This window comes from Branchiostoma lanceolatum, chromosome 4 (genome assembly GCF_035083965.1).
Source record: "Branchiostoma lanceolatum isolate klBraLanc5 chromosome 4, klBraLanc5.hap2, whole genome shotgun sequence".
In the NCBI taxonomy this organism is placed as follows: domain Eukaryota; kingdom Metazoa; phylum Chordata; class Leptocardii; order Amphioxiformes; family Branchiostomatidae; genus Branchiostoma; species Branchiostoma lanceolatum.
This window is the reverse complement of record NC_089725.1, coordinates 22,416,292-22,431,902: the sequence shown is the minus strand read 5'-3', so window position 1 is coordinate 22,431,902 and position 15,611 is coordinate 22,416,292. Positions and strand designations below refer to the sequence as shown.

The window sequence follows — 15,611 nt, the reverse complement described above, 5'->3', positions numbered from 1 at the left end:
TCACACTCCTATGAAATGGCCCTCAGATAGATTGGCCCTCAGATCTAGATATCAGTTTATTTCATTTGCAGAAGAAGTGTCTTGTCCTACATTTCACTACATTTTTTCAAGGAGACATTACAAGTACCTGGAAAAACTGCGGGTGACGGACCTACACCGACCCCTCCCCCAACCCCCACGTGACAACTGTGTCCCGGAATGTAGGTCGACCTGCTGCCCTCCAAGCTTAAAGGAACTTTTCAATATTAGAATGTAGAATTGTATTAATTCTTGCTCTGTATTTTGCTTCTTATAGACCATGTGTGGTCATCCGTGCATTTAGCCCATCTGGGCAGGAACATGCAATAAAGACTATTATTATTATCATAACCCGTTTCCGTGACAATCGCAACCGACGTTGCGATTGTCACGGAAACGTGGTTTTCTCCAGCGATGCCATCTGAATTCCTGAATGTAGACAAGTATTCCTTATTCTCCAGTAGCAGAACCAACCGTAGGGGTGGAGGTGTTGCCGTCTATGTCCACGACGACGTACACGCGAGAGTCATTTCTCAGGTTCTTGTGCCGCCAGAACTTGAATGTATATGGGTGTGGCTCCGACCCCCGAGACTCCCGCGGCAGGTACCTTGTATAGCAGTCTGCGCTACGTACCTTCCTCCCAACTCCAGTCATCAGCAACTTCTCCTGGACCATTTAGTGGACACAGCTGACCTACTGAAAACACTTCACCCTGAGATCGGCCTTATCCTGGCTGGAGACTACAACAGACTGGATTGTCAGTCCCTTCTCCGGTCCCACAGGCTACAGCAAGTGGTAAGCTCCCCAACCCGTGGGGAAGCAACACTGGACCTGATAATCACGAACTTGAAGTCCCACTACAAAACACCAGAAGTGACTAACCCAATCGGCACAAGTGACCACAAGGCTGTTTGGTGGCAGCCAGCAGCTCGTGCACGGACAGCAAACAAGACCAAGTTCGTCGTCACCCGTCCCATGCCTGACTCCAGTATGCGAGCATTTGGGCAATGGATGACGACACACAACTGGCAAGAAGTGCTTGAAAAGAACGCAGTCGAGGACAAAACAACGGCTTTCTACCGGACATTACACTCAGCCATAGACGAGTTCTTCCCTCAAAAGAGGGCTAAGCTGCACCGCAGAGATAAGCCCTGGATAACTGCCTCGCTGAAATCATTGATAAACAAAAGACAGCGAGCCCACAGCCGAGGGCAAGCGGTACTCTACAACTTCCTCCGCAACAAGATAGCCCGAGACATTAAACGAGGAAAGGAGACGTACTATCTCGATCATGTACAGCACATGAAGAAGTCCAGTCCGGCCGAGTGGCACAAGGCTATCAGGCGGATAGCAAACTGGACAGCCCCTTCTTCGTCTATCCTAGTGCCTGGGATAGGACCATCCGACAAAGAGGGCGCAGCCAACGTCATCAACAAGCACTTGGCGTCCATTTGCCAGGCTCTGAGCCCGTTGGACTACAGTAAGCTTCCATCCTTCCTGCCGGCTAGAACACCACCACAAGTCAACCCATGGGACATGTACAATAGGTTGAAACGGGTTAAGGTGTCAAAAGCCCCTGGCCCGGATCAGATGCCACCGAGACTCATCAAGGAGTTCGCCTATGAGCTGTCCACACCGCTAACAGACATCTGGAATGCGTCTCTCAGGGAGGGAAGGGTACCGCCCGAGTGGAAGGAGGCTACAGTCGTTCCTGTTCCAAAGAAGCAGCCAGCCGACCTGGACAATGTCCGGCCTGTTTCCCTCACAGCTCAGTTTGCCAAAGTGTGTGAAGGGTTTGTGTCTTCATGGATTCTGTCTGACATCTCCTCCCAAATAGACCCCAAGCAGTTTGGAAATTTAAAAGGATGTTCGACTACACACTGTCTCATCGACCTGCTGAACTTCTTTTTCGCTGGGATCGAACGGAAAGCGTCAGCTGGCAAGCTAATCCTTACTGACTTTTCTAAAGCTTTCGACCGGGTATGCCATAACACCGCCGTCAGTAAACTCGTCAGCATGGGAGCAAGACCATCCCTCATTCCGTGGCTCTGCAGCTTTATGTCTTGTCGTAAACAGCGTGTCCGCTACCAGGGAGCACTGTCGGACTGGGAGTTTCTTACATGTGGGGTAGCCCAAGGAACCCTGTTAGGACCTCTTGTGTTCCTGGTAATGATAAACGACTTTAAACCTGCAACCACAAACTCACACTGGAAGTACGTTGATGACGTTAACCTTGGGGAGATGAGAACATCAGCAACAACGTCGACCCTCCAGACAGACCTCGACAACCTTGAGATCTGGTCAACAAACAGCCACATGACGCTCAATCCCCAAAAATGCAAGGCAATGCATTTCTGTTTTATGCGCCACCCCCCGCAGGTACCGGCACTCACCCTTGGAGGAGTACCCCTCACCATCGTCACACAGGCCAGGTTGTTAGGGTTACACATAAGGTCAGACTTGCGGTGGGACAACCAGGTGAACGAGATGGTGTCTAAAGGCAGCAAGCGACTCTTTCTCGTCAGTAGGCTGCGCCGATCCGGCATACCTACGTCTGATCTCGTCACCATCTACTGTGGATACGTCAGACCCATACTAGAGTATGCCACCCCCTGCTGGAGTGCAGCGCTCACACAGAAACAGTCCGACGCCCTAGAACGTGTTCAGAAACGGGCCTACAGGATTATACTAGGACGGACTTACAACTCATACACTGCTACCCTGAACCAGCTTAACCTTCCAAGACTGTCAACTAGAAGACAACAGTTATGCACCGACTTTGCTGCTAAACTAGAACAGTCCCCACGTTTTCGCTCCTGGCTTCCGCCCACCCGTGGTCAGCAACATGGCAGAAACCTTCGGAACGCGAGCCGCTATGGACAACCCTCTGGCACAAACCGTTACACCAGAAGCGCCATTCCGGCCATCATCAGACTTTTAAATGAACTCTAGAGAACATTGTTACCACATTTTCCTAGCATTGTTTGTCCCGAGGCAATCCCTACGAGAGTGATTGTGAAATATTTTAAATGGTCTGAGTAAATGTTTTAACTGATATTGATTGTCTAAAAACTTTTAATCGATGCCTGAAAGCTGTGTAAACTACAATGAACTATGTTTTATTTTGCCTAGCAATTCAGCCTCGTAATGGCTGCCATGAGGCTTGTCTGTCAAATGATGATGACAAAATAAACCAGTCTACTAACCCTCTGGCGAAGGTAAAAAAACCGAACTCGTCTAACCGGGCTCACAACCCCAATCATTACGGGTTGTAAAGTTCCTAAGGATAGTCAGGAGTCCTGCCAATCGTCGCCGCGAAGGTTTGAGCTGAGCTGTCTTTCAGTCAAAGCTCCGGTGAGTTGCTTTTGTTGTGAATTTTTCTTTTAACTCATGTAGTTTCAGAATACGACTGAAATGTCAAGTACTATATATGAGTAAGATTATTATGGAGGAAATCGCACCATTTGACCACGGAAGTGTAGACAATTTGTTGAGATGGCCGTACACATGCCCCCGGTGCAAAGATGCATCTGTTTAATAATGCCTTTCTTATCACGACCTAAAAAGCAATGAGAATCCCTGATGTATCGACAGTGATATCGATGACACCCATGTTCTAAAAAAGAAAAAAAAAACTAAGACTAAAACATGACTGTTGACGAGCAGACAACACTGAATTATCTTCAATATGGCGGACAGTCAGTACAGGAGTGGAACGAAATGCCGCATGCGGAAAGTTGAAACAGGTTTCTCAGAAATCGGATCCGTTTGGACACAGACAGTACGACGTAGATTTGGTTAATAGAAACATACATTCACGGAGATTTCCTCATTCATGTGCTAGAAATTCTAAAATAGCACAAATACAAAGATCTAGAATCGCGAATGACAATTGCTGCGCATACTAAAAGTGAATTTGAAACTAGTTCATACTTGGGAAAAACAGTGTCCTCACTTTGATCAAGGAGGTTAAATTAACCTCATTGTTTTGATGTTTAACAAACTAGTGGTAAGGTTGTATTGCAACTTTAATACAGTGAATACATTCATCGGGATGTGTTGCATTTTCGCCCCAATGCTACTTGATCAGACGCAATTGTAATGTTGTGCTCGGATCATAATAAACTGATAGGCCCAAAGTGGCGGATTACCTAATTTCAGCTACCTGGTCATGTAAAGCGGGCGACGTCAGACTGAGGACGAAGCATGGCGATTTAGTTAGCTAGCAGTGCAATGCAGCTTCGCTACGGTAGCCAAGCTAAATTGCGGTGGCGCAGTGGCACCTGGGTGTTTGGCCCAGAACCTCAAATCCGGGGGTCCCCTGATTTGTCACTTCCCAGTGTAAGTGGCTTGAATAGTTCTGTCCGGATATGCAGCTTGTACTGTTCAGTAGAAATCTACTCTCCAAGCAGAGGTTGGGCTGACTGGTTTTTGACGTATTTTTCAGACGTTTTTGATGGGCTCTCTATTTTGTCCCGTTTTCTTTATGTCACCAGCCGCTGCAGAATAGAAAGCCTGACAAAAACGTCTAAAAACACGTCAAAAACCAGCCAGCCCTACCTCTGCTTTGAGAGTATAGAAACCTGGTGTGTTGGGGCGGTTTACCGGGTATGCAATAAAAACAAACAAACAAACAAGCACACCGGGTCACCCCAATACTCTTCTCGATAAGTGTATTGCGTGCAGATCGAGGTTTGACGCTTGAGGGGCTTTACGTCACCAACCGCAATGACGAATATAATCTCAACCTAGGATCGAACCGAGGATCGAACTCAGCCGAGCAGCGGGTTTCGCTACCGTGCCGCTTTTGCCACGGGAAGTGTTCGGAACGCTAACACTTTAGTTCCTCCTGTGCTCCCAGAGAAACAAAGTTAAGCAAAGACGAATAGATTTCATCCGTCTCCATTATAAGATAGTGATAATCATCTGTGTTCACAACGTGGTCCTTTCACCACTAGTTCATTGGCTCTCACGTCATTGAACATAATTTGGACACGTGCGTCTGTCCTGTCACGACCAGAGGAGGATCAATAATTCAGTGAGCTAAACTGGTTCGAGACCACTTTCATACCTACCTTTCATACCTACCTTGGATCGCCAAGTTCAACTAAGCAGTAGTTGCCAACTCTATATCTAGATATCTCATACCAACAGAACTCAACAGACGATATTGACATTGATTAAAGTGTAGCATCACATAACAATTTTAGATTGCGACAAGCTTATCATGGCACGTTTCAGAGAACAGTAGAATAACATGTTTACGTTCAGTCCTATTTTACAATTAATAACATGTATGATGTGACCCTAAATTAACTATTTGTATTATACATTCATCATGTCTGCTCACTGGTTCTGACAAAGAAATGCACGGCTTAATCCACATCATCTGTTTATTTTTCAGACGTCAATGCCAAGACAAGTCTCCCACTGATTGGACGACGTCAACTCGTGGTTCAATGGAATCCTTTATCAACAGTGAACAGCATTTTGTTCTCAAGGTCACCACGTAAATGAAGGAGGCAAGTCGAAACTACGTGTAATAGGAATTGGACTGGACAGCATCTCTTCTCCCTAAGGCAAGTTGCGTCACTGAGAGTGAGAATACACAACCCCCTGAAAAGGACAAGCGGACGTTACAAAGCTGTTCGTTAACCGACCCGCCCCCTATCATCGTGATGTTGAGAATCGCCCACACCGGAATGGACCCTACTCTTATCGATAAGTGCGGTGAGTTCTTCGAAGTACTCGAGGTGTGGCTTGCTTGAAATGTCCCATCCAAGAGGACGTCTCTAGCCGAACCGAGCTACAAATTGGAAATTCGCATAAAGTGCATTTCGCAAAGGAACAACATCGGAACCTGTTAAGATTTGAACCCAGGACCTCTGGATCCCCTTAGTCACGGTAACACCCATCGGATGCCACATTATCATTTTCTACAGTAACGGTCATCTTTGGATTAATGTAAACTGAGAGACCTGTCAACATGGAGTTTAGAAAACAACACGGCGCATTGAAGAAATGTGAACGTCTTCTGATGTTATGTTTCTTTGTGTATCTTACGTTCATCGCGCGCAGTTATATGTCTATAATGCCGGTTATCTTAAATCAGATGATTGGTCACAACAAAACTAGAGTCTTTTCTTATGAAGTTGAAAACGTGTCTCTCATTCAGCGTTCAGGACTCCCCAACTACGACAACTTGGTTCCCTCTGACTCGGAACACCCGTCCGCACGGTTTTATTCAACCTGGAACGTAGACGCCGCGACACTGCCAGCAAAGAAGTCACCGGACCACAAGAAAGTCATCATCTGGAACCCAACTTCCAGGTGGCCAACTGCAAAAGCAATACCGTGTCCCTCTCTGCCTCAGTGTGAATTCGTTAGGAAGAAACGAAGAAAGACAAAGACTGAGGATGCAGACGCCATCATCTTCCGAGGAATCCATGGCATACCACAAAAGTACCGTAGTAAATGGTTTCCCAAAACACGGCCTGCACACCAGATCTGGATATATTTTCCCTTTGAATGTCCGCACCTTACAAGAGGCATCGACTTGATCTCTTATGCAGGTGTCTTCAACTGGACCATGTCGTACAGAAATGATTCAGACATTCTCGCGCCATGGGGCCATATTACCCAGACTTACAAAGCACTGGCTGAAAACCCACCTGCTCCAAACGTCGATTACGCAAAACAGAAAAATAAGCTAGTGGTATGGTATGTGAGCGATTGCTACCAGTATTTGACTCGCTCTAAATATGCTACTGAATTGACGAAGCACATCAAAATGGACGTTTTTGGAGCCTGTGGAGATGTTAAAGGCTCATGTGGAAGAGGGGATCGGGAGTGCTTGAAGAATCACGTACGGCAGTACAAATTCTATTTAGCATTTGAAAACTTCAGATGCGTTGAATATATAACGGAAAAGTTCTGGCATAATTCCCTTGATTATGATATAGTTCCGGTCGTATTCGGTGCTTCTAAGGGTCATTATGAAAGAGTTACTCCACCTAACTCTTTTATTCATGTAGACGACTTCGAATCCCCCGAGGCATTGGCAAACTACTTGAACTATCTCGACCAGAACGACGATAAGTATAACGAATATTTTGCTTGGAAAACTAAACCTCCAAAAAATCTGCCCGACCTTTTCGAATCCAGATTTTGTGACGTGTGTAAGAAACTCCTCCAGGCGTCCCCGACGGAGAGGAAGGTGTACACTGACCTGGACAGGTGGTGGAGGGGAGAGAACTATGAGTACTGTGAACCAATCGTGTGGGACGGGAGACTTAAGGGTAAAAAAAATGCAGTACATTTCCCCTAACAAACTCTGTATGTAGATATACACTAAAGCTTTTTATCATGTTCCAAACTTTATCGCGGTGTACATAGGATCGGTGTGGTTTTTCCATGTTTAACATTTTGGGAAAACATTTGTTGGTCTTTGTCATATTAATATTGATAGGAGCCAACAAAAATCGCTGATATTGCAAATGATGTAACGTTACATGTAATGTGAATATACATAGCTAAACTGGCTAGATTCGACAGTTGTTACCAGTACGAGCTGTTGGTAAAAACATAACTAACATGTCAGGTCTGTAGTGAATGAACTCACTTACTAAAACAATATTTTGCATTAAAGGTTTTACATGTATAAATACGGCCAGACGAATCAGTCCGCGAGGGAAACTTAGGAAAATCTTAAGTGTGCATCAGATATGATAGAGTCCTTGGTCAAAGGGTGCTTTGATGACTGCATTGTAAAATGTTAATAGTAAGTAAACTCCACATGTTGATACATGTTTCTACTTTGTATGTATGGTTTTCTTCAAACAGTTGTAGAAAATCTTACGAAAGTCATTGTGCCTTTGTAGTGATATTCAATAAAATACATGTATGCTAAATGTATACAAGAGCTTAATGACTCCATACCTTTGCCAACAATCATATTCTCATTACCTATGCAAACCATGCCAGATTTTGGATAGCAAAAAGTCTTGCCATCTTTCAATAGGTCAAAACCTAACCACATAACATACTCCTATATCATAGTGAATCATACATAGCTTCTTATGCTGTTATGTAAACATAAACTTGGCACAGACAAAAAAATTGTATTTCGATGTGCCTTTCATCTAACATTGAGTTGTGTGATGATTAAATGAACGATATCATAACCTTGCTCGTTAAACCCATGTATTCACCCAGTATATGTACTCACCTGGTGACTTTGGACTCTGTGCTGTGCCATCAATGTAAGGTGGGCTGACCAATGATTTGATCAATGATCATCAAGCTTTTGGCCTTTGCTCTGCATCACATGCCACCTAACAGCAAACTCGATTCAACTTAACAATTTCACAAGTTAAAAAAATCTTAATGAAATTTGTTTTTATATATATGTTTTATTTGACAAAGTTATTTGTTGCATATGCATATGCAAATTCAGTCCCAATTTGCATAATTTGTTCATAATTCATTGTGTACATCTCTATCTAGATCTAAGGTACCTGCATAGTAAATAACATGAAAATCTGTTGCTCCTTTCTTCAGTTATTCTCCTTAGAAGATTTTGATAAATATGCCATTGCAGTTCCAGTGACACATACCAGGGGGCCCAAAATCGACCTTGACCTTTCTCCTCCCAACACCTACCCACATACCAAATATCATTACAATCCATCTACAAGTTCTTCAGTTATGCTGACTTTAAGCATCCGGAGACACACACACACACAAACACACTCAAAACAATATCCCATTTTTTCATGGAGATAATAGGCAAGATCCAGAACTTCCGAGATGCCATAGAACATTCTCATTCTTTGCCTTCTCGTCCTCCTGGCTCACTTACAGAAGAGCTGCTGGTAAAATTAGTAAGCCATAAATAAGTCAGCCTTCTTTCAGAAAATAATTTCATCAGGTTGGTAAAACATAGGATATTGAAGTTTTCTTTCACACAACTGGTAATGTCTCTCACCTGCCTATGTTTTGATCAGAAACCATCCTCAGAGCAGGTGAGAGACAATATTGGTTGTGAACAAGGAAACCCCAATATCCGAAGTCAACCTTCTATAAAATCAATAAGCCTTCATCCATTCATAACATGAAAGAGCTTGCCATAAGAGATGAGTAAGCCCAGCCTGAGTAAGCCCTTGGCAAAATAATATGCCCTTGGCGAATAAAGCCAGTCCTTCCCCAAGAAAGTACACGAGAGTACAAAAATGAACATGACCAGTTTAGGGTAGCAAACATGACTTTTTTCCACAACACCATCAAAATACACAATTACTGTGTACAGAAACTAACTTTTGGAAGTTGTTAGGAGCTAATACAGAGTAGTACTACAGTATATATAACATCCACAGAAAATATCACTTGATAAAAAGTACTAGTATTGAAAATAATACAACATAAGATTTTAGACTTGTAGCACATCTTCCAATACTTCAACACACCAGAGTAGTGTAGCAACTCTTGTGTTACATCTTTGGATTCAGTGGATTTAAAAAAGGCACTTAGTCAGTTGACACATACAGAAAAAAGGAAAGTGAATGAAAAACAGGACACTGAAACCATATGTACCTTTGTCAAGTCATGTAAATACATCATACTCAATTTTCTTGGTCTATATAAGTTTCTCACTTGCACCACATAACTCTTAAATATACGAACAATTCTTTGCTTCCTTTGGTATGAGTTTCAGGTAATACGTTTCGATTCCCAAATGGGTGTTGAATATCTTCTAAAATCACTTTTCATCACTAGAAGAGAAAATTTTAACTTTGTGCATTCAATTTCAGGTAAGGCCAGTCAATCTTAATTCCTAGGAGAATGAGCTCTGCCTTAAATATACAAAAAAATGGTGTAGCACTTCTTTTACGTGTATCTACATTATCGTTCAGGCTACACTGGACCAAGAATAGATTACAAATCTGGCTGTACATTAATCGTTATGATCATAATTCATGTCTTATTTTACTGCAAATCAAACTTGTGTAAAATTTCAACAAAACAAGCAACCAACAATTCTATTTTTTTTCTCATTGCCTAGTCCTGATATAACATGTCTTACATGCCAAACAGTTGCTACTGTCTGAAGTACAATAGATACAATAGGCCTGAGCTATGCTCATCAAGTACTTACATGTATGGGTTGTCACCTATCTCATTTCTAGCCTATCCCAGTGTAGCAAAAAGTTAGATTAAAATCTGACAGATTTAGTGGCTGTTTTCCTCAGTCTGTTAACATGGTTGTTGGCTTGCTGACAATATTAAATAGACTTGGAAGAAAGAAACCATTTTTCTTCTGAGACCAGGATTTTACACCATGATTGTGGTATCAGCTGTGAAATCATCTGATGCAGGATGGTTTGATAATAACACATGCATCTAAAATTGCATCTTGCATCAACAGCTCAATCTCCAAGGAATTCTTCAGCAAGCCAATCATAGTAAATCAAACATCTCATCACTTGAGTTCCATAACATGTAACAAAAGTCTCATTTACAAACACAAACACTGTTCTGCAGTCAAAAAGTATTGTACAGGCTCACAAAGACAAAGCAAACCATCTCAGTAATACAAGCAGACATCCATTCAGTATGACTGGTAACTTTCCATTCAAAGATATCTTCTGTTCATGACAATTCTATTATATATCTTTCCACACTTCTGTAACATTCATGAAAGAAGCAACATTATGTCTCTACTAAAGTCTGTAGATAGCTTTTTTGTTCTATAGGTTTGCTTTCAAAAATCATGCACAGACTAACAAAGACATGTTCTGACATACACATAACAAGAGTTTCTCCTAGCAAGATTTACGATTTAATCTTTGGCTTTTAGCAATATCAGGTACGAATGAGTTCAGATTTGTTTAGGTACTTATCTTTGAAGAGTGACAAATATCAATGCTCGAAGAGCCCTCTTTTCTACCGAGAAAGGAAGTACTTCCCGTCTTCCACATGAGCAGATTGTTCACTAGTAATATATCAAGTGTGTTACAATAAAGTTATTAGTTTTTGCTTATCGTCAGAGCAAAGGCACTCCATTGGTACCTACTGTTACTATTCTTTGGATCTAGTACGACCCCCAGGACAGGTACATGAGCTCCTGTCTCCACAGGGATGTAGCAATACCTGTCCTGTGGGTCTTCAAGCAGATGTAGTGTTTCCAGTTCAAGGCAGGTAGGAATTATGCCAGAGGTAAGATGCTGAGTACTAAACTGAGAGGTTTGTTTGCAGGGAATGGTATCTATGTGACATGATTGTTAGCATGATCTGTAACGGGGAAAATGTGCAACCCGTACACCTTTGTAAATTACGAGGAAGTTTTGTTGGTGTGTAAGCAAACACTGGCAAACAGCTAAGACAGTTCAGTACTCAACAAGTAAGACCTTTGTGCACATCAACTTTTAACACGTCCTGCATATGTAATTGTGCATTACCGGGAAACTGTTCCCAGCAGCTTACTGGAATGACAAAAGATTAAAAAACTGCACTATACTTTCAAATTATTGCATGGTATCAGCAGAATAGCATGGAGTGACAAAGAACAGAATAGTTAACATGAAAACTATATTAGGCACTGTGTTACATGGTTGCAAGATACATGTACTAGTACTGTGTTTTGAATACCATATGACAGTGATGCCATGCAATAAGACAAGTATTTGCATATCAAATATGGCTTGACAAAAGCCATCTATTGTGTGGATTGAAGTACTATATCTCAGGTGTGTGGTGGTTTCAACTTACACCGAATGTGTTCCCCATCACAGGGTTTCGGGGGAGTATAAATTGTCAGCAAGTTGAGTAATACAGGACAATGCAAATACGAAACCATCAGGTGTATCAGGACCTGACACATTCACAACCATGAAATGACATTGCTATGGGAACACTTAACCAAACCTTTCTTCAAACAAACTCAAGTAATTTTACTTACAAAAAAGGGTTATCAGTATATAAATCAACTGTACATATATAGTATGCATGCTGTAGTTAAAGTCAACGTTAATATGATTCCAACTCAGCATCTGTAACATCTACAGATAATTAGGATAATGGTCCTGCTCAGGAAAATATACAAAAATGTTCAGATATCAACAGCAACTTTACACCAAATGTACTAAATGATGAAGAAGCTGCAAGAGTCCTTACAGCCCAATTCATCATTACCCCATGAGCAACATATACAGCCCGACAACAAAACACATGTCCACCTTATAACAGACATGAAAAGCTTGGTTATTTGAATCTTGACATCTGATGAAATGTTTATCTACTAGTATCATATATGGATCTTTGGATATCTTCTGTTTGTATTACAATCCAACCTCAGTTATTTGTCTACCCTGACCTACCTTCCTAGCTTACAAGTTGTTAGGTAATCAAGGTTCCGCTGTTCAATGTTCTGGAAACAACTGTGTGTAAATGTTTTGCATGTACTAGTAGCACAGCCCTACAAGAACATCTGATAATAAAGGAAAATCTAAAGAAGCTACTTGTGTATCTTGTGAAATAAAATCTGAGATGATTCTGTAGTTGTGATGTGTGGTGTACATGGAGTGTACAGTACACCTTGCAGGGGTGGAAGATGGACAGTGTGAAGTGTAACAGTTGTGTCCGGGCTCACTGTGTAAGGTTCATCAACAGCTTAACCCTTCCAGCCTCATAGTCATCCTCATCTACATTGACTAATAACTTTATTGCCTCATGACCGACAGCTTGCTTGAGTGAGTCAGTAATGAAAACTCCCTTCAAAGCTTCCAACAGTGACCCATTTATGTAGTCGCGCCAAAATGCATCAAGATATGTCAGTTCCGAGAACTTAATATCGCATATAATGGCCCCGAGGTCACGGGACTTGAGGATGGTGTTTGCTTGGCTGAAGCGCTCAAACTGCCGCTCCAGCTCTGAAGGCTTGTTGGAGAAGATGTTCCCCTGTAGCGCTGTGTCGTGCTGACAAAACTCTGCACGGACACGCAACCGGATGTCTGCAGAAAACAGGTTTTTTACCACATAGTATCAGACTCAGAGCAAAATAATTTGTCTAGCATAATTCAATTACCAATTTACCATCATGATAAAGTTGATGTAGCCGTATGTCATTTGTAATATTAATGTAATATTGAGGCCAAATGATTCCCTTAACATGAAAAATTCATACCAGCTGATGAGGCTTTTGGAGGGAAAATTCTTAACCTTTTAAACCGCTTTGGGCCGATACATTCACCTACTTGGAATTGTTTTGAGCTAGGGTCAGCAGTGAGAGGTTTAATCTCGGAGTAGTGAATGTAACCAAATCAGAGATCATGAAATGATACAACCCCTACTATTCAGACATCTGTGGGAAATTACATTACCCATCTGCTGAAAACACCAGCAATGCACTTGTTTTGCCTAGGGGCTTATCACATAGCATAGTAAATTAATTTCAGAAGTCCTATTGCATTTTAAGGATTTTATCGTAGCAAATTCCATAGCTTAATTCTGAAGCAGTCATCCTGATCCATCTGTTCTGAAGTGATAATGTTAGTATTTTTTACACACACTTGTATTACCTCACTAGTTTTCCTGTGAAGAGACAGGGTGAACTTACCACATGTGTACTTTTCTCTTTCCTTCGGTTCTTCCACTTCCTCATACTCCACCTTCCTCCCTCCCCGCATCATGCACACCTTCTTCTGTGCCCCTCCCCCTGTTCCTCTTGCCTTCCTCTTCCCACTTGGTCCCATGTCTGCTGTCTCCTGTGGTTCATAGCTGCATATTGAAGACGGGAGGGTTGCCTGTTTGCCAGGACTGCACAGTTTGGACTTGCCTGTCCCTGTGATGGTGTATGTTCTTGGAGACGTGTCTTCCAGATACTTGTCTACTGGATCTGGATGTACTGTTGGAAAGAAAGAAGCAAAATAAATAGGAAGTAACCCTCCTGGCACATGTGGCTGGCTGAGGTCTAATATTGCTTGCCTATGTTGTCTTTAGATGTTGTTGGTTGTAACTTGTATGCTATAAATTATATACAGTAGTATAATGGAAATATCTCAGAATTTGAGAAATGGCAGTATACTTACTCAAATTTAAAATGGATGCTCAATTTGCCCATACAAGGGCGGATATATTTTCTTCGTTATAAAGCTTATATCTCCTTTGTTATAAAGCTTTTTAAGTCACTGTTTGAGGAATAATCTTGTAACTGTTATTATACGTGACTGATGAATTTCTTCAGCTTATGTTGAATATTCAAAGTGGTTGTGTGGACTTGATCATGGCCACTAACATCGTTATGTATGACAAGAAAGCCGTGTACAACTGTATCACGATTTAGTGCTGAGCAAGGCATTGCACATTCAAGAGAAACAGGAGATTTCTGTTACGTATCAGGGGTTTCTAGTTTTGGGGAACACACACAAAAAGACGATAATGCTGAATAACGTTTCCTGCGTTCTAAAGGACCGTGCCCTTGCGGGTCAAAGTTTGGGCAAACGCAGTCACTTGGTGTCCAGAGAAGTAACATAAACAGGATGGTTGTATGGATACATATTGTTAACGGATATGACCTATGTTACAGCACAAATCTCATCATATATCGACAATGTACCTGTCTTTCTCCTACGCTGTTGCACATAATGGTTGAGGTCGTGTCTAGTGATGATCCGCAAGAGGTGCAGAATTTGCTTGAAGTTGGTCTCGTCGCAACGATTCAGTTTCTCCAGGGCCAAGAAAAAGTCGAGTCCAGTTTCGATTCTGAAGCGTTGCTCTTCACCCAGAATGTCTGTGAACAAAAAGTTGAGTACTCTAAGGTCTCTATCAGTCATTTGGTCGCCAACAATACGGAACATGTCGTGTAGGGTGTAGTTGGAAAGACAGCTTTCCTGATCGCAGCAGTTCGTCTCCGACGCCATCTTGCATGATTTGTTCTTGGACTGCCCCGACCAGAAACGATCATAACCGATCTCTGGTAAAACACCCCTCGGTAATTTTCGTGAACCTTCGGTAGTGTCTCTTCGGGGAGGGCAACAGAGCGGCCAAGGATCAATCAGCAATGTTCCTGCAAAGAATGTCAAACGAAAAGACAGAAGAAAATTGATTGGGATCTGGCAGATACTTGATAGCATTCAGAAGGCAGAAGGAAAGTCATGACTTGGTTCGATTTTTCCCTTGGGTGTTGGATTTGGGACAAATAAACATATATTACAAATGACAGAAATGGTCTTGGCACTTCCCATGCCCTGGCACGTCTCGTACTAGGAAACAACTGCGTCGGAAATTTGGTCCATCTCACACATACATCTCATGATAACGTACATGTTTATTGATCGATGAACAAACGTCCTATAATAAGTATAAATCAGCTGCCGTGATCGAAAGATGACATCATGCAAAATCACATGTTACTGCAGTGCACCAACCAACACGATTGAGGATACCCGGGAGTCTTTGAGAGAACCGGATGACGAATTAAAAAGAAAACGCATTACAGTCCTGATCATAAACAGCAAATGGTTTTAGATGATCAAAATCGATGTATTAGATATAAGGAATTCTTTTAACATAAAAGAAGTGGGAATTTTGGTCAATCT

General features: G+C 42.2%; 1 protein-coding gene across 1 annotated transcript; it reads right to left on the bottom strand.

The window, feature by feature from the left end:
* Positions 1 to 9,262: 9,262 nt before the first annotated feature.
* LOC136433390 (death effector domain-containing protein-like) lies at positions 9,263 to 15,198 on the bottom strand. Its single transcript, XM_066425550.1, has 3 exons — positions 14,630 to 15,198; positions 13,631 to 13,918; positions 9,263 to 13,025 (listed from the first exon to the last, which is right to left on the bottom strand). The coding sequence occupies exons 1-3, from the start codon at positions 15,144 to 15,146 to the stop codon at positions 12,661 to 12,663; spliced, it is 1,170 nt and encodes a 389-aa protein (XP_066281647.1). The 5' UTR covers positions 15,147 to 15,198; the 3' UTR covers positions 9,263 to 12,660.
* Between the last annotated feature and the right edge of the window lie 413 nt (positions 15,199 to 15,611).

What these genes read in the sequence shown, in the direction of transcription:
- LOC136433390 (XM_066425550.1), bottom strand. Translation starts at nt 15,146, where the DNA reads ATGCTATCAAGTATCTGCCAGATCCCAATCAATTTTCTTCTGTCTTTT. An exon ending in ACAGCGTAGGAGAAAGACAG is followed by an intron (nt 13,919 to 14,629) that starts GTACATTGTCGA and finishes TCTTTCCAACAG; the next exon opens with TACATCCAGATCCAGTAGAC. An exon ending in AAGAGAAAAGTACACATGTG is followed by an intron (nt 13,026 to 13,630) that starts GTAAGTTCACCC and finishes TGTTTTCTGCAG; the next exon opens with ACATCCGGTTGCGTGTCCGT.